Source organism: Hyperolius riggenbachi, chromosome 10 (genome assembly GCF_040937935.1).
Source record: "Hyperolius riggenbachi isolate aHypRig1 chromosome 10, aHypRig1.pri, whole genome shotgun sequence".
Lineage (NCBI taxonomy): Eukaryota > Metazoa > Chordata > Amphibia > Anura > Hyperoliidae > Hyperolius > Hyperolius riggenbachi.
This window is the reverse complement of record NC_090655.1, coordinates 209304680-209326582: the sequence shown is the minus strand read 5'-3', so window position 1 is coordinate 209326582 and position 21903 is coordinate 209304680. Positions and strand designations below refer to the sequence as shown.

Below are 21903 nucleotides of genomic sequence, written 5' to 3'. Positions count from 1 at the left end.
TATTTTTTTTCCGATTGACTAGTGGGATTGTCAGTTGACAGCAAGTCATTACAACAGTAGCCACTTAACATTAGATGTCATTAAATCCTGCAGTGTAATAATAGACCCCACTCCTATTCCCTCCCACCTTGTAGAGTAGTGCAGGGAGCAGTGTATTATTTACCTATTCCATGCTGCGTTGGGCCTCCTTTTCCGCCGGGCAGCCACTCACTCTATTTTGTAATCCTCCACCTCCCAATGCATGTCATGTGACCAGGAGCCGAGTATGCTGCATAGAGCGAGCAGCTGCCAGAAGAAAAAATAGAACTGATGCAGTGCGGAGCAGGTAAACGTTACAGTTATCGCTGCACTACGTCGCCAAGGGGTAGGCGCAGGATAGGCTGCCGAAATATGACTGACGATGGAGAGGAGGGGGTCAGAAATTTTGCTTGGTGGGGGGCCTGGGGTCATCTTGTTAGGCCCCTGTTTAAACAAATAGTATATCTGATAATCCAAGTTCTGTATAGTGAAATCTCATTTTCCAATTTTTTTAGCCTACTGTACTCTTCGCCTCAGTTCCAAAGATAGACTGGGCAAAAGAAAGGCAAGAATAACGCAAACAGAGACCAAGAGAACAAAAACTTCTACTGAATATTCTACAATGAACACAGAAGAGAACGACAGTGGGGAGATGGTCGCAAGCATAGCTGAAACCATGTGCATGGGAGATTCAGAAACAGAAAGGCAGGAAGCACTACTACATGACAGGCAGAGAGCTTATCGTTTCACAGAGGAAGAGAACAACGCTCTGTGCCATTTAGTTTCTCAACACTATAAATTTCTGATGAAAAGGGACAAAAACATACTTCAATTGGAGAAGAAGGAGAGCATTTGGAAAGAAATAGCAGAAGAAGTAAGTAATAAATATATGTATTATTCTACTTACTTATAAAGCCATTATTGTGCCTGTGCATTAGCAGATAAAGAAACATACAGTTGTGCTCATTGGTTTACATACCATGGCAGAATTTAGGATTTCTTAACCATTTTCATAGAATATGAATGATAACACAAAAAATGTATTTCACTTATGGTTAGTGGTTGGCTGAATCCATTTATTGTAAAAAAAAAAAATCCTTTTTTTTTTTTGTAACAGTTGAAGTTTATTGAATTTTTCATATAATACAACAGTGGAACTTCAAACACTATACCCTCTACCCTCATCCCTCCCTATTTCCAATCCCATCCCCCCACCCATCCCAGGTGTGCATTGTACGACCATTGGAACATAAACCAAAACAGGACCCCATGGGGGTGTTACCACTTTTGAAATCCTAATTACTACACAAACTACCTGAACGACTCTGATCAAAAGTTTACATACCTTGGTGATTTGGCCTGATTACATGCACACAACTTGACAAAAATGGGTTTTAATGGCTATTAACGGCAACCATTTTCACCTATGATCTGTTTGCTTGTAATAAGTGGGTATGTATAAAGGGCAATGATTTTCTGGGATCCTGAAAGACCCTTGCATCTTTTATCCAGTACCTCAGCCACAACTGCTTGAAAAATAGCTTGGAATGCAAGGACAACCCCACAAATAACTTCAGGTGAAATACAGGACTGTGAGAAATCGCGGAAAGACAGCCGCCTCTACTCAGCGCGAGGCGGCTGTCTCCGTGAGGGGCTTGGCGGAGCGCGGAAAAACAGCCGCCTCTACTCAGCGTGAGGCGGCTGTGAAGGGCATGGTGGAGAGCGGAGAAACCGCCACGTCTGACGTGGCGGTTAGAGCACATGGCCCCGTTACAGAAACACCGCAGAGAGGTGCTGGGGTGGCTGGGACACATAGTCCGTCCAGATTCAGAATGACGCGCGTGGGCGCGGAGAGGCAAGACCTATATGGCAGCCAGAAGAGGGTCAGCTGACCAGACTGGTCAGCTGACAACTCAGCCCTCTCTCATTGGTCCAGCACTTAGGGAGGTGCTGGAGAGGTTGTGTGTATATATACTGGAGGCTGGTCATTCTGCTGGTTGTCTGGCGTTGCGATCACATAGTGGTAGCACTCAGACCTGAGTCAGATCCTAAAGTGTGCCGGGACCAGCTGGAGCTGTAATCCTACACTTAGTTAGATTCTGTTGATAGTTTAAAGTACTAGTTTGATTGTGATTATCTGTTATGACTTTCTGCCTGCCTGACTATTCTCCTGAACTCTGATCCTGTACCTTGTCCTTCTGATACTCTGTTGCCGAACCCCGGCTCGTCCTTAGACTCTGCATCTGCCTTCTGATTTTGTACCTCGATATTTCTGATACCCTGTTGCCGAACCCTGCCTATACTTTAGACTCCGTCTCTGCCTTCTGTATCTGTACTTTATCTGTCCGTGTGGTTACGACCTGGCCTGTCCGACCTCGAGAACCGACCTTACTGTTTGAGGCGGTTTCCAGTCCTGGTAGTGACACTCCCCATTGAGTGTCACTCTCGTTCCTTCTCTCGGCCTGACTCCTCCTTCCGGGAGAGTCTAGAAGGAATTGTGCAGGACTCCTTACTGCTCTGAGGCCCAGCCCTCAGTATATTACTGTCTGCACCAAACACTCTTACTTCCAGGTGACCAGAGGTTAGCTTATATATCTGATTATCGGTGATACTGCAGATCATCTATAATCTGGTATATATCTGTATTCCCTGTGATACTGCAGATCACCGGTAATCAGATTCTCTCTCTGTGTTACACCGATCGTTACAAGGACTTTCTGAAAAATTTGTTGTGGCAGTTTCAAGATGCACAATACGGAGGCACTTGAAGAAAGATGGGCTGCATAGTCTAGTTGCTAGAAGAAAGCCATTACTATGCAAATGCCACAAAGCATCCGCTTACATTATGCCAAACAGCACAGAGACTAGCCTCAAACTTTCTGGCACAAAGTCAAGCTTAATTATGCACGCAATCAGGGCCGGGCCGAGGCAGAGGCAAGAGAGGCTCCAGCCTCAGGGCGCAGTGTAGGAGGGGGCGCACAACTCACTCAGCTATCATTCCCCTATTGTGTTTGAAGCAGAGAGAAATAAGAAAAGGGGATACATGGCAGTGACTGCAAGCCATATAACTAGAGATTAAGGTGTTGGGGGCCCTGGGGAGCCTCTTAGTCTAATAGCAATCAGTGTGTGACGGCTGGGATGAAGGGATGGAGGGGCGTACTTTGGTGTCTCAGCCTTGGGTGCTGGAGGACCTTGTCCCGGCTCTGTACGCAATGCTGCCATTAGCATGCAAGGACTTACAATTAAGGCACCCTAGTGTAAAAGCGTGAGTAACAGGAGGTTACTCACGCTAATTAGGTTAGTGAATCAAACCCTTTGTGCTTTTCTGTCTCCCTGGAAGGTCTGAGGATCCCAAAAGTCCACAAGTATACATTCCTACTGTGAAACATGGTGGTGTATGGCTGATGTTTTGAGGATGTGTGAGCTACAAAGGCACACGAAAATTTGGTCAGAATGAATGGCAATATGAATGCAGCAAGTTAAGATGAAGAGCCTCAGCCACAACTACCACAAAAGACTCCCAGCTGTCATTGATATTAAAGGGGCAATACACGGTATTAAGAACTGAGGTATGTAAACATTTGACCAGGGTCATTTGAGTAGTTTGTGTAGTGATTATGATTTAAAAAGAATAAACTTAGTTTTCTGACACTAAATTACATCAGCCAACCATGAGTGAAAGTAATGTTTTTGTGTTATCATTCATATTCTATGAAAAATGGTTAATCATGAATTCTGCCAGCATATGCAAACTTATGAGGACAACTGTATGTAATTAATCCTTCAGAAATCACAAACGTGGTTGTGTCTCTCACACACGCACGGTCATTTCTCAGCTACTATGGGGTTAAGTTTTTACTCCATTGTGCTTCTTGTACTTCTACTTGCATTTAAAGGGTACCTGAAGTGAGAAGCATATGGAGGCTGATATATGTATTTCCATTTTAATTGTGCCAGTTACCTGGCAGTTCTGCTGATACATTTGGCTGCAGTAGTGTCTGAATCACACACCTGAAAGGAGCAGGGGCCCCCAGGAGCAATATTAATTGGGGGGAGGCCTGAGTTCCCAGAATAACAGTAAATATCATACTGTATTTATTAAAAGAGGAACTTTAACTGAGGATTAAACTTCATCCCAATCAGTAGCCGATACCCCCTTTCCCATGAGAAATCTTAGCCTTTTCTCCAATAGATCATCAGGGATCTGTGTGGCTTATATTGTGGTGAAACCTCTCCCACTGTGTGATGTCATGACCATGGTGCAGGCAGTTTGCTGTCTGTGAACCTTGTTGCATGGTAGGAAATAACACCTATTTCCAATTGCCAAGCAAGCAACATCTCCCTCTGTGTATAGAACTCTCAGTAACGAACATTCCACAGAGATACCCTGGAGGGACTAAAGATGTCATCACCAGCGATACATTTCGGATTGTAATTCAGGGAGAGGAGGGGTTTTACAATGGGCAAACACTGACTAAATAAACTATAAATGTCTATTGTAAACAATAAGCAACTTTATTCATTATGCTATTTTAACTACAATTGTGTTACTTTGTATAACACTTAAACTGATCATTGAAAGGTATATAATAGTATTACAGAACGTTATGTTCCTCCCAGGTGCAGTGATGATATAGCAAGGATGACATCTTTCTAAACAAGGAATGCTAGATATTGCAAAATGTATATGCATCCTTAAATCTCAAGGCAGGGGCTACACATATGGAGCAATTCAGCTTAAGGTGACACTGAAGTGGAAAAAATACCTTATGAGATAATGAATTGTATGTGTAGTACAGATAATTCATAGAACATTAGTAGCAAAGAAAATAGTCTCATATTTTTGTTTTCAATCATATAGCTTTTTTTTAACATTGCATCATTCTATAATTTTTGCTGTTTGTAAACTACTCTCTTTATTTGACCCTATGAACTTTCCTGAAGTAAAACCTTAAACAAACAAGAAACAGTAAGAGACAGGTTGAGATAAGTGCCTCAGAAAACAGCACTGTAGCTAACCATGCTGGGTTGGAGAGCTCAGAGAACCTCTTTTGCATAGATATGAAACGAAATTTCTTAGCTCTTCCTGTATTGGAAACAATATGAGACTCATATCTGTGCTACTAATGCTTTGTTTGTTAGCTGTACTACACATACAAATCATCATACGTTTATTTTCATTTTATATTCCCTTTAAAGGACAATTGTATCGAGAGGTACGTGGAGGCCGCCGTATTTTTTACTAAGCACACCTCAAATGTATGCCTTATAAATAGGCTACCCCTGCCCACCAGGACCACCTGTCTCTCTGCTGCTGGCTGTCAGGAGCATACGCCGCACTTCTCCTTCTTGCTGGCTTTCCGCCATTCCGCCAAACCCTGAGGAGGACTTTCATTGGTCCACTTAACTGCCTAATGAAAATCCTCCTCAGGGAGGATTTTCATTGATAGATGCTCTGTATCAATGGGGAGCCCCGTCGGGAGATTTAAAGATGCTTTGCCAGGGCTCCCTGAATATATTTAGCACCGGGAAGACAGCAAAAATGTGGTGCAGCATGTGGTCCCAGTGGCCAGCGGCAGGGCCTGGCAGCCAGTAGTACACCTCTATCAAAGTTTAATTAAAAAGATAGAAGAAATAAAAGAAGAGACAGACTACTTTGAACACTAAACTGGTAGACAATCAAAAGTGACCCTCTATATAGCTATTTACCTGGAAGGTGACATTCATCTGGGGGTCAACTTACTAAAGGGGCTCCCAGATTGCACCATAAGTCGTCCCCCCCCCCCCCCCCCGACCATGTGGAGGTAGTTATTCCCACTTCCTACAGGGCTTCGGATGTGGACAAGGCCTCTATAGGAGAGTAAGAGGCGTTGTTGCCCCTCTCTGTAAGAGTCCCCCATTTCATGTGGGCTGGTATAGGTTAGTATGGCAGAGCCCCACGCAGGTTGACTCAGCCATCCTGCGTGAAAATGGGTCAATGAAAGTTTTGTAAAAGGAAGGGGAGGGGGGTAAACTACATCCTTTTTTTTTTCTTTGTAATAAATAAAAAACAAAAATGGCATGGTTCTTGGACATTACTCAGCTGAAGTAGGCATTTCAATTTGCCCGCAAATCCTGTCAGGCGATAAGAACACACGCTGCAAGCTTTTTGTTACCTTGAATTGCATATGGCCCATGATCTCCCATAGTGCTCTTGTGCTAAAGGCTGCATAACTAAATAGCCTAGTCTAAACATTACTGGGAGGGCGGAGTTACATACCAATATATAGCAAATAACATTTATATTGCACTTTTCTCCTGGTGGGCTTTAAGCGCTTGAGCTGCAGCCACTAGGTAACGGTAGCAGTGTCGGGGAGTGTGTTATATACTACTACAGTATATGTCATAGTGGTGACTCTTTAACTAGACAAAAGTCTACTGAGTAAATAGCTGCCTACAACTAACATTACAGGAAACCAGAGACGTTAATTTGTAAAGATTTGATACTTATCTTGGGCTTCCTCCAGCCCTATAAGCACGTGTGGGTCCCTCGCCGTCCTCCCATGGTCTGCCGTTCAGCCGCAATCAGCCCCGGTAAATGGCTCAGTCACGTCAGTCCGGGTCTACTGCACATGCGTGGGAGGTCTGTGTATGCGCAGAAAACCCGACCTGACTGATCTTGTTACCAGGGCTGATTGCGGCTGAACGGCAGACCGTGGGAGGACAGCAAGGGACTCAGACCAGCTTATGGGGCTGGAGGAAGCCCCGGGTAAGTATCAAATCTTTACAACTTAACATCTCAGGTACACTTTAACAAGTCATTTTGATTGGAGATCACTTTTATAAGTGTTGCCACTCTTCCCTAATACAGTAGATTACCTTTCCCATATAACAGTCCTATGGATGAGGAATTTTAGATCACTGTAGGGTGTTATGCTGTAAATTATATTTCTAACACATTGATTTGACTTTGAACTTACTATTGGTGAAAACTTGATGAACATAGACTTTAACAGCATAATTCCTTAACGCTATAGGCCAGTACTTATGTAAGAACGCAACACACTTTTCATTTCCAACCATCTTCTTACATTTTCAGGTCACTAAAGTTGAAAGAAAACAACGTAGAACGTCACTTGCTTGTAGACGACGGTTCCAAGACTGTAGATTGCATGTAAGAAGAATGATGGAGAGAGAGATGAATCGGGAAGTCGTTCGTTATAACATTTGGGAATACAAAGTGAAACTGGCAATCAAGGCCAACCCAGGCCTTGGAATACGCAGAGGTAAATACATCACTTTTGGAGATCTGTATGCTGGGCTGTAAATGTGGTAAAAAGATGAGGAGAAGGAGAGAAGCTGTTCTTCTATGGTTCCCATACAGAGAGTGCAGGATCCCAGGTTAGCTCAATTAGTAACTTAGAGCAGTAGCAGCATGCCTGTATATAAAATAATGCACATACAGAAGCATCGTAGGCGAACAAAAGTTATATAAAAAAACATGAAAGGTGAAATAAATACAATACATAGAAAAACAGGGTTAGTGGGGGGGGGGGGGGGGGAATGGGGGGAGTAAATCATACTTTAAAGGACATTTCTTGTTAGAATTTTTTTTTTAAATGGTATAATGGTATAATAGTGGCTGGATAGTGCAATGGTTAAGGGCTCTGCCTCTTACACAGGAGACCAGGGTTCAAATCTTGTCTCTGCCTGTTCAGTAAGCCAGCACCTATTCAGTAGGAGACCTTGGGCCAGTCTCCCTAACACTGCTACTGCCTATAGAGCGCGTCCTAGTGGCTGCTGCTCTGGCGCTTTGAGTCCGCCAGGAGAAAAGCGCAATATAAATGTTCTGTGTCTGTCTGTCTCTGTGTCTATAACACAACTGTGCTATTTATTATTAATAATAATAATAATAATAAAAAAGCCTAACGAATAAAAGCCTAAAGAATCATAAAATTCTTTGAGAATGTCTATGTACTGTAACATTGACGTTTAACGGACTTGGGGAGAGACGCTAAATAAATAGTGAGGATTTTTTTCCCCCTTACACATATAAAATGCTATACCCTTTCAGTTGGTATGACCCTGGCTCTAGTGGTACAGTTAACACGGCTGTTAATGGCCGCTTATAGGTTCAGAAATTGCTCTGTGGGACAGAGGGAGGACCCCACAGATTGAATGAAGCGGGCACGAGACAGCTGCACAGAATGAAAAGCAATGAAGCTCAGAAATGCATTCCTTCTAAGTAAGCTTTTACGACTGTAGGGTGCTTACCTGATTTAGGCAGGGAACACACTTGCAGGGCCGTTTTCCCCTGCAATTCCCAGATTTCCGTCAGGTTTTGCATTTGCCTTTAAGGCAAACGTTTTTTCCTCAATTGTTTTCGTGTGTGTGGCAGCAAATACTGAATGCGAACGCAGGCGTCATGCAAGAAAAAGCAGAAAACTGTGTGGTTTAAAAATGCGAACGCAAAACACGAACGGTCACAGCAAGCATATCCTGTGCTAGTCTATTGACTTCAATAGCCTGTAGAATTGTGCACAAACTTGTCTAGTGTGTTCCCTGCTTAAACCTGTGGGGTTCTGATGCTCAGTTATTTAGGTTTTTTTTTTCGTTAAATAGCTCAGTTCACTACTGTATAAAATGTTTTATACTGTTTAAGTCCGATCTGGCATTCAGTCCTTCTGGAGAACGGATACCCTGGTGGTAGATCAATAAACTATTCCCAGCAATAAACGTTGTACATCCCTTTACTTTTAGGAAACAAGACCCTCTCACCGCCATGAAATAAAAATAATGACAGGTCTCCCTGACGTACATCTATAAACTGACGTGACACAACAGAGGCAAATGTATGGGATTTGGAAAGATCCCCTTTAGAGGTGCGATCAGACAGTCCCAATATAGGAAGCTCTATATTCCACTATGTAAATAAAAGACAGAAAAAAGAGAGAGCGCTCTATGAAAGATATGTCGGTCTGTATATTGTCCTGTCCAGGACAGGTCTCACCTGATTCAATTGTGGCTGTTTGCAGAAACCAGCCAGAGAAGGCATCTGTCCCTTTCAGGCCAGCAAGGGACCAAGCTCTCTCGGAGGTGGCAGGTGTAGAGTCTCCCAGGGGAAGCAGCACAGACTTCTTCATTGGATGGCGTTGTTCCAGGTATGTATAGGGGACGCTGACTCAACCCAACCCAACTCAAGTGTGGCAGTAATGGGGAGTAATGTCCTCCTAGCTATAGCCGTCAGCAGCTGTAGGCAGTGTAGTGGGCATCATGCGGTTACTAGGCAGTTCCGCAGCAACTGAATTATTCAAACAGTGGGAAATGCTAGGTGGCTTGAAAAGATTTATTGGGCATACCAGATAAGTTGGGGGGGGGGGTATACATTCAACGCGTTTCACAGGGGATCAGCCTCCGTTTCCTCAGGTCGAGGAAACGGAGGCTGATCCTCCGTGAAACGTGTTGTCCTGGACAGGACAATGTACAGACCGACATATATCTTTTATAGAGCGCTATCTCTTCTTTTTTTTTTGTCTTTTAGTGACACAACAGACACATTAGTAGAACTTAAAATCCCTCTTTAATGTTCAGGTACAAGTGCTGAGGTAAAACCACAGAAGAACAAAAATGATTAAATGCATAGCATTACCATATAACAAGTAAACAAATACAACATATAACAAGTAAACATATAACAAGTAAAAAGAAAGTCTATAGCATTTTTGATGGAATATACTGTAAATGATATCAAGATTTTTACATAAACTACAAATCACCATTAATGGTCTGAGATGTATGCTATGGATTCACAATTCCTTAATGACACCATGTGAAGTTATGTAAATACACAATGCGACATGCAGTTTATTTTATTACCTTTTGTTTGATATTCATTTCCCATGTAGCTAACAAGACAAAGAAAATGAAGAACACACCTCAGGAACGTACTATGATTACCACAGCTGAAGCAAGCATTCAAGAGAAGAGGACTAAGGAATGTCCTACGATTGCCACAGCTGAAGCAAGCGTTCAAGTAAAGAGGACTAAGGAATGTTCGAAGATTGCCACAGCTGAAGCAAGCAGTCAAGAGAAGAGAACTCAGGAATGTGCTAAGATTGCCTCAACTGAAGCAAGCAGTCAAGAGAAAAGGACTCAGGAAGGTACTAAGATTGATACTGCTGAAGCAAGCATTCAAGAGAAGAGGACTAAGGAATGTTCTAAGATTGACACTGCTGAAACAAGCATTGAAGAGAAGAGGATTCAAGAAGGTCCTATGATTGCCACTGCTGAAACAAGTATTGAAGAGAAGATAACTCAGGAAGGTACTATGATTGCCACTGCTGAAGCAAACATTCAAGAGGAGAGGACTCAGGAATGTACTACAATTGCTGCTGCTGAAGCAAGCATTCAAGAGATTAGAACTCTTGTGAGACATGAAACAGTTTCTGATGATTTCAGTAAAAATTGCATTACTCAGTTTAGCAAAAACTCTGAAATTGTAGTAATAATAGAAGATGAAAATGATGTACTGTCAACTGAAACTTACCTACTGGAGAATTCCAACAAAACGACAACAACTACTGACAATGAATCACAATCCAATAATACTCCACATTTAAGTTCTACTAATGTTACTGAGGTGCTTTGTAAGAAAAAACGAAAAAAAACTAGGAATGTAGGCATGGAACTAAAAAAATCTTTTCTTAAGATTTCTCAACAACAAACCGTTATGATAGGTCTTATTCATGAAACACAAAAGGATGTTCTGAAGAACCAAGCCCTACTTACAAAACTTATGGAGAAAAACATTCATGTTAATGAGCAAGTACTAAAAATCAATGAGCAAATTAATGACAACATCCTTTCTCTTGGTAAGGATATTAGATCACTGTTGCAGGTCAATCACTCTGCAGAGACCTAATACAATTACCGGTAAACCTTACTTGACACCTTACTTACTCTCAAAATTCGAGCTTTGACAAGTCTCCATTTCGACCTTTGGTTATTTATGTTCCATTTTTTTCTTTCTCCCGTGACTGTACTTTGTTCAAACAATGTTATGTTCATACGCAACAAGCCTTTTTTTGTAAGATTTAAAGGAGTACTGTAGGTCGGGTAGGGGGGAAAAGAGTGGAAGTTACCCAGGGCTTCTAATGGTTACCCGCAGACATCCTGTGCCCGCGCAGCCACTCACCGATGCTCTGGTCCCTGCCTTCCGTAAAACCACTGCGCCCGTGTCCTTGCTCCCGCTGATGTCACCAGGAGTATACTGCTCAGGTGCAGACCGTACTGGGCCTGCGCAGTACACTCCTGGTGACATCAGCGGGAGCAAGAGCAGGGACGTGCAGGCGCAGTGCTTTTCCAACTTTAAAGTTGCAAATTCCAGAAGTGAACCAGAGGCGGGGACCGGAGCATCGGTGAGTGTCTGCTCGGGCACAGGACGTCTGCGGGGCACCATTAGAAGCCCCAGGTAAGTTCAACTCTTTTTCCCCCTACCCCCTGATTTAACAAAAAGAAAAGTTAGATGCTTGCCAGAGTAGAGAAGTCTGGATACTCCTGAGGCTTTACTGATCCTCCATGACAAGCTCTGCTGTTGCCCTGGACCCTGTTCCTCTTCGTGGCTGCAGTAGCACAGAGAGCAGGTGCCAGTAGGGCTCCCATTTGCACAGTAGCATGGAGCCGCTCACACACAGGAAAAAGCCATGTATGGACAGCTCCATGCTACTGCACCGGCGTGGTCCAAACTTGTCTGCAGTGTGGCTGCGCTCATACATGGAAAGGAGTGCAGCTGCAAGTAATAAACATTGATATTGAATATTGTAAAGAAGGTCCTAGTGCAGGAATGAAGAGGCATAGGACTATCCAGAGGCTTCACTCTACTGAGGTAAGTATCTAACTTATTTTTCTATCCCGCTTCAGGCACCCTTTAAGTATGTTTTTACTTTCATTTGTATGGTTTACCGCATTGCAGTACAGACTGTAAGTCATTTCCCTATAAATACTTACAGTGCTATAAACATTGTACATAAGGTCAATAAGGACAACAGTTGTTTATGTACAGTATTTTGAAAATAATGTTGAATTGTCAATTACTAGCATAGAACAGCGTTTTGCGCAATAAAAAATATTGTTTAAAAAAAGGTTTTGTTTTCTGTTAATTTAAAGAAATAAAAAGTTTATTTTATACTTCATGCTGAATACATTACTTCTATATGTTGAAAAGAATTTCAATATTATATGTAATTTATAGAAGAATTATTGCTGAAATGATGTTGAAGCCAAACAAAAACTGCTTAGTATGAATGGGGATATGTATAGAAATAATGCCTTTAAATATATTGGCTATCATGGTTGTATAATAAACTACACTTATAATATCATATATCATGAGCACATACTATTACTTTTCAGCATGTACTCTAACTCAACAACTTCACATTGAACAGTTATACAGTGCTATAAATAAAGCTTGAGATTGGGCTAGTTTCACTACTAAAGAGATCAATTCTGCAAGTTCTGAATCATAAAGGTAGTAGTTATTGCATAGCAGTCAGCTTCTTTTGCACCACCAACATATGTCACAGTTAGCAAGGCTTTGCCAAAGGGTACCCAAAGTACTACAAGTTGCGACAAGTAGGGAGCATTGGTATTGGCCTCCGGCTAGGCCTTGCATCTTCAACAATGGCTGTTGAGAGCAGTCTGTAGCTGCTTCCACTTTTGACACATACACCTCAATAACGCATACCTATGAATCGGCCACCAAGAGATTTGGGCGCAGGGTAAAGCCGATAAACCATTAACTCTGCACCTGCACAAGTCTCTGCGACGTTAATTACTATTCTTCTTCAGGCCGCCATGGATAGTGGGGGAATTATGTAATTTGGGTTCCAGCTTTTGCTGGCGGCCGAATTACAGTGTTTTGTAGTAATTTGTGCTCCGTCTTTTGACGGTGCCCAAATTACTCACTGAGTAGCTATAATTCCTATTATGGCCTATGGTGGCACCGGCTGCGCCCAAATCTCCTGCACTATTTTTACAGTACTCATCAATAACTGCTATCGTGCTTGCATGTTGGTCATGCTGCTGCTCCCTGCTTGCTACAACATGCAGACATGTTTGCAATTGATGAGGCCTCTGCATCAAACCTTAGAACGGCTATAACCAGCCCACCACAACCAATGTTGAAGATACAAGGCTTAGTCGGAGACGATGCCAATGCTCCCAGCTTGCAGCAACTTGCCGTCGTTATAGCAGTATAAGGCATTTGCGATAAAACTTAGAACAGCTACAACCGACTCCACACAACAGATGTTGAAGATGCAAGGCTTAGCCGGATGCCATACCAATTCTCCTCGCTTACCGCATTATTTAGGCATCACTGAAGTTAATGAGGCGTCTATGCCAAAAGTCACAGAGGCTACAGCCCGCTCCCCACAGCTGATTTCAAAGATGCAAGGCTTAGCTGGAGCTTACACAAACCGATACAGGTTGCAACAAGCAGAGAGGCCCCACGTGTCCTGAGGAGGCGTGTTTACACGTGAAACAGCTGTAGACAGGGGGCACCTGTTGTACCTGTAACCCATGGCTAAATAAAGAAGAATCTTATGGAGAGTGCTGGAGTCCATCTTCTTTTGTGGAAGCAACAAGCAGAGAGGGTTGCCATGGTCTCAGGCTAAGCCTTGCATCTTCCACATTGGCTGTTTGGAGCGGATGGTAGCCATTTTCACCAGGGCTGTGGAGTTGGTTCTAAAATGATCTGACTCCTCAGTTTATGAAACCACTGACTCCAGGTACCCAAAATTGCTCAGACTCCTCGATTCTGACTCCTTAGTCTAATACTTACCAGGGCTGTGGAGTTGACACAAAAATCATCCGACTCCTGACTCCTATTCTTCAGTTTATAAAACCACTGACTCTGACTCCAGGTACCCAAAATTGCTCTGACTCCAACTCCACAGCCCTGGTTTTCAGTTTTGGCACAGACGCCTCATTAACTAAAATGATTCAAAGCAGTCAAGTGACAGCATTGGATGTCATAGGTAGTAGGCAAACTCATTGCCTATCCCCCTGAACTGCACTCAGTTTCTCTAAAGAATACACTTTCAAATCCTACAGCTGTTCCTCCTATAGATTTACACACTCTGTCTTTCTGGTTAAATCTCGTACCCACTCTGTCTTTCATCATAAATATTTTTTAAATCAATGTTCCCCCAATGTTAATCCAATTACTTAAAAGACAACTGTAACGAGAGGGATATGATGGCTGCCATATTTATTTCCTTGTAAACAATACCAGTTGCCTGGCAGTCCTGCTGATCCTCTGCCTCTAATACTTTTAGCTATAGCCCATGAACAAGCATGCAGCAAATCAGGTGTTTCTGACATTATTGTCAGATCTGACAAGGTTAACTTCATGCTGGTTTCTGGAGTTATTCAGACACTACTACAGCCAAATAGATCAGCATGGCTGCCAGGCATATGGTATTGTTTAAAAGGATATAAATATGGCAGCATCTGTGTTCTTCTCACTTCAGTTGTCCTTTAACAACATTGTTGGGCCAAAATTTCAAATGCTTACATACGTACGCTCTAAAATCATAAGCCGAAAGGAATGGCTAAACCCTAAAACAAATGTATGCCTATAAGGAGGCATCCTACTAGTGAAGTAACTATCTAATTTTATAATAATAAAAATCATAATGAGTACTGCGGCACAGATATTTACAGATAGTGAACATGCAACGGACAGACTGCTAGTCTATGGCATTGTAAAGTGTACACATCCGTTTTATCACAATGTTTGATGATTACTTCCTGCTTGAAATGACTGCTTGATGCCATTTTGGAGCTCAGTACGGAGGAGGAGTATTGTCCAGTATGTGACCAGCATTGCTTTTCAGCATTATATTCTATGTCCTGCAGGATACTGAAGAAGATGCAGTGGAGAGGATGACTACTAAAGCCTTTTTTAATGAGGAGATGATGATTAAAGTCCAGGATTATCTGCAGCTGTACAATTAGTCTCTTTATGGGTGTGCATTATCTAATCCAGGACTTGCATGGGAAACAAAAATCACATTCAAGTTCACATTTATTCAGAATAATTCCAAAGGGTTCACAAACTTTAATGCACCACTGTTCAATACATCTAACTCTACGGGCCTGATGCACTAAAGTATGGTAAAGTAGGTGTGAGCAGGGAGCATGCAATCATTTTGACATTACTAGTGCGGGTAGAGCACCGGCCGTTAACCCATTAGTAGCATGTGTGTTACCGTGGTAACATCATGTACCTGGAGCAGGAGCTTCTAGTATGAAGATTGATAGATTTAGGTAAGGAAATGAAGGACAACAATTAAATCTTGTTGGGTTTTCTTACTCTTCGCTACTTAATAAAAACCTTTTATTTGTTGCAGCCTTTGTCCCTCTTGGAGATATTTACCTTACATCCTGTCAGGACTGGAAGTGCTTATAGATGGGGACAAAAAAAAACAGCCCCAAAACATCTGAGAGGTACAAATGGAATTTACCACAGCATGGGTTTGCCAACAGCAAAGGTCAATCCCATAATGCCAAGCATGACCTCTGACCTGAGGTCAGCTGGTCATTGACGTTTATGAATCAGGACATCCCAACATGAAATGCATTTGTGAACTCCTTTAGTATTGGCCAGCTGGTATCACGTCAGAGGTCATACTGGGTATTATGGCATGGAAGTTCACCATGGCGCAGCAGATTCCATTTATAAAGAGGAAATCTAACTTGCTTACCAGGTCATGTAAATCTACAGTAAAACTTTTTTCTCCTGAAATTGGACTTTGAAATGTTCCTGTGGTGGCTGATGACAAAGTCATGTTGTGGTTGGCGCTGTGACTCATCCATGTGTCACCCCATTATGTGAGAGCTCTGAAGTCCAATGTTGGGGTTGAACTTTCCAGTGGTATGTGGTCCCATTTGTTGGTGCTCATGAAATCATTTTGCTCCCCACTGACTGAGCATTTCAAAAAACCTCTTTCCACCAATGCTTGAGTATGTCTCTCAGCAGGCCTAGCAAAGGCAAAATATTACGTAGGCAACTCTTTACAAGGGGGACCTGTCTAACATGGAAATGAAGAATTGTACAATGTGAAAGCTAAAGGTCCATAACCACTTTGCCATTTTTTGAACGATTTTTTGCATTCAACAATTTTTCTCAGGATATCCCGTAATATTGTTTAGCGAAAATTCATTAAAAGTGTTTCACGATGCAGGCTGCTCTTCAAGCACGGACTTGGCCGTACTGCACATGCGCAAGCACATATACTTACCTGGGGCTTCCACCCGCCCCCTGTAGGCCGTGGGCTCCCTTGCAATCATTCCGGGCGGCTCTGTTGACCTGCAGTCAGCTCCAGTGAATTCTTCAGTCACGCTCAACTGTGCTTGCGCAATCCTGGCTGCATTTGCTGCTGGATCGTGCGCTGCTCATGCAGTTTGCTAAGACTGTAACTGCGCAGTCACAGGACGCTCCTGGTTACGGAGCGGCCCAGGAGGATGGTGAGGGAGCCCACAGCCTACGGGGGACTGGAGGAAGCCCCAGCTAAGTATAAATGCTGGTCTTTATTTACTTCAAGTGTTTTATAACATAAGCTTACATTGATTGAAGTAGTGCAGTTCATTCATAGAAATGGGCCATTATTCCATGTAAAGTTTGTTACAAATTACAAAATTCTTCATTCTAAAAAGTGGAAACCATGCCGATGATCACTGTGTATGTGTTCTAGCCATCTATATAGCCCAGGTGACAGGTCCAAACAAAAACTAAACTTACTTGTCTTTTTGGCTTATGAAGTTCTAAATAGCAATTTCACCAGGGTTCCCTGGGTGTCTTAACAACTGGTCAAGACCTCCAAACTTCCGATGCCCATATACTGTATAATGGCTGCTGAATTCACTGTAGTGCTGTCAGGGTTGCTGTTGTTACACCACAAAGTATGATTGGAGCAGAGTACCTAAAGAGCAGAGGGTAATTTCTCATGAGCCTTAAGCCCCATTCACACGCTCAACAGCGGTCTTTTTTGCTTTCACAACTTTTGTTGTGAAACAAGTTGAAACACCTAAAAAGAGTCTTTTGCTATTGTTCAAACTGCTGATAAGACTGACAAAGAAGTCAATCCAACAGTTGGATTGACTTCTTATCAGTCTTATCAGCTCTTTAAACAAAAGCAAAATCATTTTTTTAGGTGTTTTAACTTGTTTCACAACAAAAGTTGTGAAAGCATAAAAGACCGCTGTTGAGCGTGTGAATGGGGCTTTAGCTCTGCAACTCCATCCAGTGATATGACTAACGGGATACAGAGCCTGCCTACTGGATGCACACAGTGCCACCTGCTGGATGGCAAACATAAAGTTGGGTGGCAATGTAAATGTGTATGGGCACCTTAAAACCAATTTGGGGGGAACCAATTAACTTAACAGTATGTTTCAGGGATGCTGGAGGAAACTTAGGACACTAGTGCTGCAAGGCCACCATGTGATCAAATCAGTAATAAATCTTTATAGATATGTGGCTTCTGTATAACAACTGTAATACTGTATATTTTATATCATAGAGGACCTGTCAGGGTATGTAAAGGTGGTTTGTTTAGTTCCCTATACTTAAGCCTTGATATGTTATGACACACTGACAAGAAATGAGCTAATTTGCAGTAAGTAGGACTGCCCATATGTCAGTGTATCATGGTGATGTACCAAAAATCAAGTTAGACGCTGCTGAGGCCTGGAGACTTAGGCGCTCTGAGCCATTTCACATTTACTTTGAAACACGGTTATATTGACCTGAAGAAACGGGTGGATGCCTATGAAATGCACTGTCCAGTGTTTTGAATACATTTTTTTCCCTGTATATTAGATCTTGTCTTGGGGTACTTTTTTCTTGCCTTTTAAACTATTTACATTTTCACATCTCATGTCTTATTTTTTTAAGCGTGACCTACCGACACCAAAGCAAGTCACCCCTCCCTTGGATGTTGGTTCTACCACTTTCAAGCTGAAACCCATGTTTTCAGTTCTACAACCCAGTGATGTGAGTGCTCATTAGTTATATTTTCTTGATATACGACACCATAAGGGGCTTCCGATTCTCTCCTTCTTGTTTTCTACCTTCTTCTGAAAGAACGACAGGTATGAGACCTGGGTATGCCATATTGGATCAGGCATTGCTGACATGTTCATTGAGTTACACACTGATAGGATGTTTTCAAACTAAACCAGTTCATTGGTGTAGACTAGTAGTTAAACCTTTCTAACTTTCGTTCCATGTGCTTCTTTCCCAGTTCTGCTGCTAATGTTACTGTTTTCTCTTTCTTATTATTCATCTGCACATGACTGAATACTACAATATGCACAGAATACCCATCAAGGTCCTTCTCAGGAATCTACTGCACAAGAAGACATTTCATCTTCTGCCAAGATCAGTGAGATGACTAGAGAGGAGAGAGTAAGTTGTATTCCTGTCTAAATGGTTCTTCTCAGCATCAGAGGACTTGCACCTGATAGAGATGTAATGTTAGTTTTAGGGGTTTAGAAGGTTAGGGCCAGTAAAGCATTTGGGAAGTTAAGTGTAAGGCAGGGTTCACACTTGGCCTGATTTACCTAATGAAGGCGCTTGTAAGCCAAAATGTGGTTTACACCAGCTCACATTGGGGCTGATTTACTATAACAAATAGCGAGCGTTACCTCCTGTAATGCTTGCTATCTCCTTTTGCTCCCCCTACTGCACGCTTAGTGTGCCTTATCAGAATTAACCTGCCTTATCAGAGTTAGCGTGCCTTAGCAGAGTAGCATAGCGAGTGCTATGAACATATGCCTGCTCATTGACAATGACGAGAGCTCCACTCGTCCTACCCTGAGCCCTGCAGGTCCAATCACTTTAACCTTCCTGGCGGTAAGCCCGAACTGAGTTCGGGCTATGCCGCCGGAAGGCACCGCTCAGGCCCCGCTGGGCCGATTTGCATAATTTTTTTTTTGCTGCACGCAGCTAGCACTTTGCTAGCTGCGTGCAGTGCCCGATCGCCGCCGCTACCCGCCGATCCGCCGCAATTCCTCTCGCCGCGGCCGCCCCCCCCCCCAGACCCCGTGCGCTGCCTGGCCAATCAGTGCCAGGCAGCGCTATGGGGCAGATCGGAGTCCCCTCTGACGTCACGACGTCGATGACGTCGGTGACGTCATCCCGCCCGTCGCCATGGCGACGGGGGAAGCCCTCCAGGAGATCCCGTTCTTTGAACGGGATCTCCGGATCTCCGATCGCCGGCGGCGATCGGAGGGGCTGGGGGGATGCCGCTGAGCAGCGGCTATCATGTAGCGAGACTTTGTCTCGCTACATGAAAAAAAAAAAAAAAATTTAAAAAAAAAGATTTGCTGCCCCCTGGCGATTTTTTTGCAAACCGCCAGGAGGGTTAAAGAACATTATCCCTGCACTTTGATTAGCCCAATAGGCTGCCTGTCAAGTGACAGTTACCTCCTATTTGTTATAGTGAATCAACCCCATTTAGTGCAAAATCACATTCGTGTTGGGTTTGCAATTTCAATTCAGACAGTTGTCGGCAGTTTTTCAGACATTTTGCAGTTCACTGTATCTTTTTGCATTGCATTGGTACATAGGATCATTGAAGTATTTTCACAAATAAGCACTCGTGGTGTGCGATAACCAACTTGTGAGAATATGTGTACAATTTAAGACCATCCCAGTGTGAACTCTGATTTTGGTTAGCATAGATTTTTTGATAAGAGTTAGTATCAGTGAAATTCAGCAGTAGCAATAGTTTTGCTTGTTAGTTAAGACTTAAGTTTAAACCGATCCTCTAGTGGATCTCAATACCACATGTGATTGTGGGGCTGCATATATGCAGTTTTAAGGAAAAATAAGGCTAGCAAGACCCACGGGCAACACAAGACCCACGTGCCGATTGCGGCCCTCTTTTCCATTTTATGTGGCCCTCGAGAGCTTCCAATGTACATCATTGTAAGCAACAAAAGAAAGACCTGCACCGTCTTCCTGTCCAGAGGAGCACTCTGGTGACAGTGTTTCTGATTATAAACATTGTCAGTTTGTGCTGGGTGCAGCAATATCTCAGGGGACACCCCCAACACACAAACACCTTGCCCCCACACCATTTCCCCACATAGCAGAGGAGCGCAGCAAAGCAGTGTAATATTTACCTTCTCCAGTGCTGCACATCTCTTCTGTTCTTTCTAGTAGCTGCACGCTCTTTGCTGCATACCTCCAGCTCCTGATCACATGACATGCATTTGGAGCCAGAGGTATGCAGCATAAACCATGTGGCTGTCAGGGATCAGAGGAGACCCCAAGCAGCACTTGAGCAGGTAGATATTAACCTTCCTGGCGGTAAACCCGAGCTGAGCTCGGGCTATGCCGTCGGAAGGCACCGCTCAGGCCCCGCTGGGACGATTTGCATAATTTTTTTTAGCTACACACAGCTAACACTTTGCTAGCTGCGTGTGCAATCCGATCGCCGCCGATCCGGCGCTATCCATCGCACCGCAGCCGCCCCCCCAGACCCCGTGCGCTGCCTGGCCAATCAGTGCCAGGCAGCGCTGTGGGGTGGATCGGAGTCCCCTTTGATGTCACGACGTCGGTGACATCATCCCACCCGTTGCCATGGCGACGGGGGAAGCCCTCCAGGAGATCCCGTTCTTTGGGAAGATGCCGCTGACCTTGTCTCGCTACATGAAAAAAAAAATTTAAAACCGGCTTTGCTGCCCCCTGGCAGATTTTAATAAACCGCCAGGAGGGTTAACTACCTACCTTTTAGATGTTGCTATTACGTCCAAAAGGCTGCTACTGCTTGGTTGCGCGTGGCTGCATGTGCTCGCGTGCTCCCGTGCCGCCGCTTGTTAGCCCGGAGATCAATGAATGGGAGCACAGTCCCCATTCATTGATCTAAGTCCCCATTAGAAAGACCGCAATCTTTCCAAAGAAGAAAAAAAGTTTCCCGTCCTCCCTTCACTTCCTGTAAGCGAGAGAGCTCGCTTACAGGGCTAAAAGAAGTGTTTTGACTGTGGCCATCTTGTGGCCAAAAAGTAAAACTACATCTACGTACATTTTTTTTAAAATACAATTTACTACATTTAAAATTAACTGTTCACTCCCCCACACTCCAAAAAATACCAAAATAAATGTTTTAGTTAAAAAAAAAAAATTAGAATAAAAAACAAAACATAAATAGTTACCCAAGGGTCTGAACATTTTTTAATATGCATGTGAAGAGGGAATGTTACTATTATTTTTTTAAATTATAAGTTTGTAAATAGTGATGGATACAAAACTGTAAAAACATTGTGACAGGGATATCATTTAAATTGTGTAATAACCAGGCCAAATGGGAAAATAAAATATGTGGGTTTTAATGATGGTAACATGTATTATTTTAAAGCTATAATGGCCGAAAACTGAGAAATAATGTTTTTTTTCATTGTTTTCTTAATATTTCCATTAAAATGCCTTTAGAAAAAAATCATTCTTAGCGAAATGTACCATCCAAAGAAAGCCTAATTAGTGGCGGAAAAAACAAGATACACATCAATTCATTGTGATAAGAAGTGATAAAGTTATTGACGAATGCATGGGAGGTGAAAATTGCTCGAATGCATAAGGTGAAAAAACGACTGAAGGTTGAAGTGGTTAAACTGCTCAACTGCACTACTCTGCAGAAGGGGGAGAAGCAGGCCCCCCCACGGTCACTATAGTTATGCCACTTAGTTTTAGACAGGTCAATAAATGTTAAAAATTAAGAAACAATTTGGCCCATCAATTAGACAATGTTTTAGATTTTGACCCCTTGCGTGATTGAGTTTGACACCCCTGGTTTAAACAGAGGAGGTGATGCAGTGCAGGCACATGGCATAGCC

At 43.0% G+C, this 21903-nt stretch overlaps 1 protein-coding gene across 2 annotated transcripts in view; it reads left to right on the top strand.

Annotated features, from left to right (window-relative positions):
- Positions 1 to 21903, top strand: part of LOC137534328 (zinc finger protein 665-like) — a 101374-nt gene that overhangs the window by 72581 nt on the left and 6890 nt on the right. Inside the window, exons 9-11 of one of the 2 annotated variants that reach the window (XM_068255774.1) lie at positions 534 to 892; positions 7097 to 7283; positions 9903 to 11134. In XM_068255774.1, the coding sequence (XP_068111875.1) occupies positions 534 to 892; positions 7097 to 7283; positions 9903 to 10918 (1562 nt within the window). In that variant the 3' untranslated portion in view covers positions 10919 to 11134. Of the gene's footprint in view, positions 1 to 533; positions 893 to 7096; positions 7284 to 9902; positions 11135 to 17959; positions 18059 to 18382; positions 18473 to 21903 lie in introns of those variants that run through there. The other variant, XM_068255776.1, reaches the window with a different exon arrangement.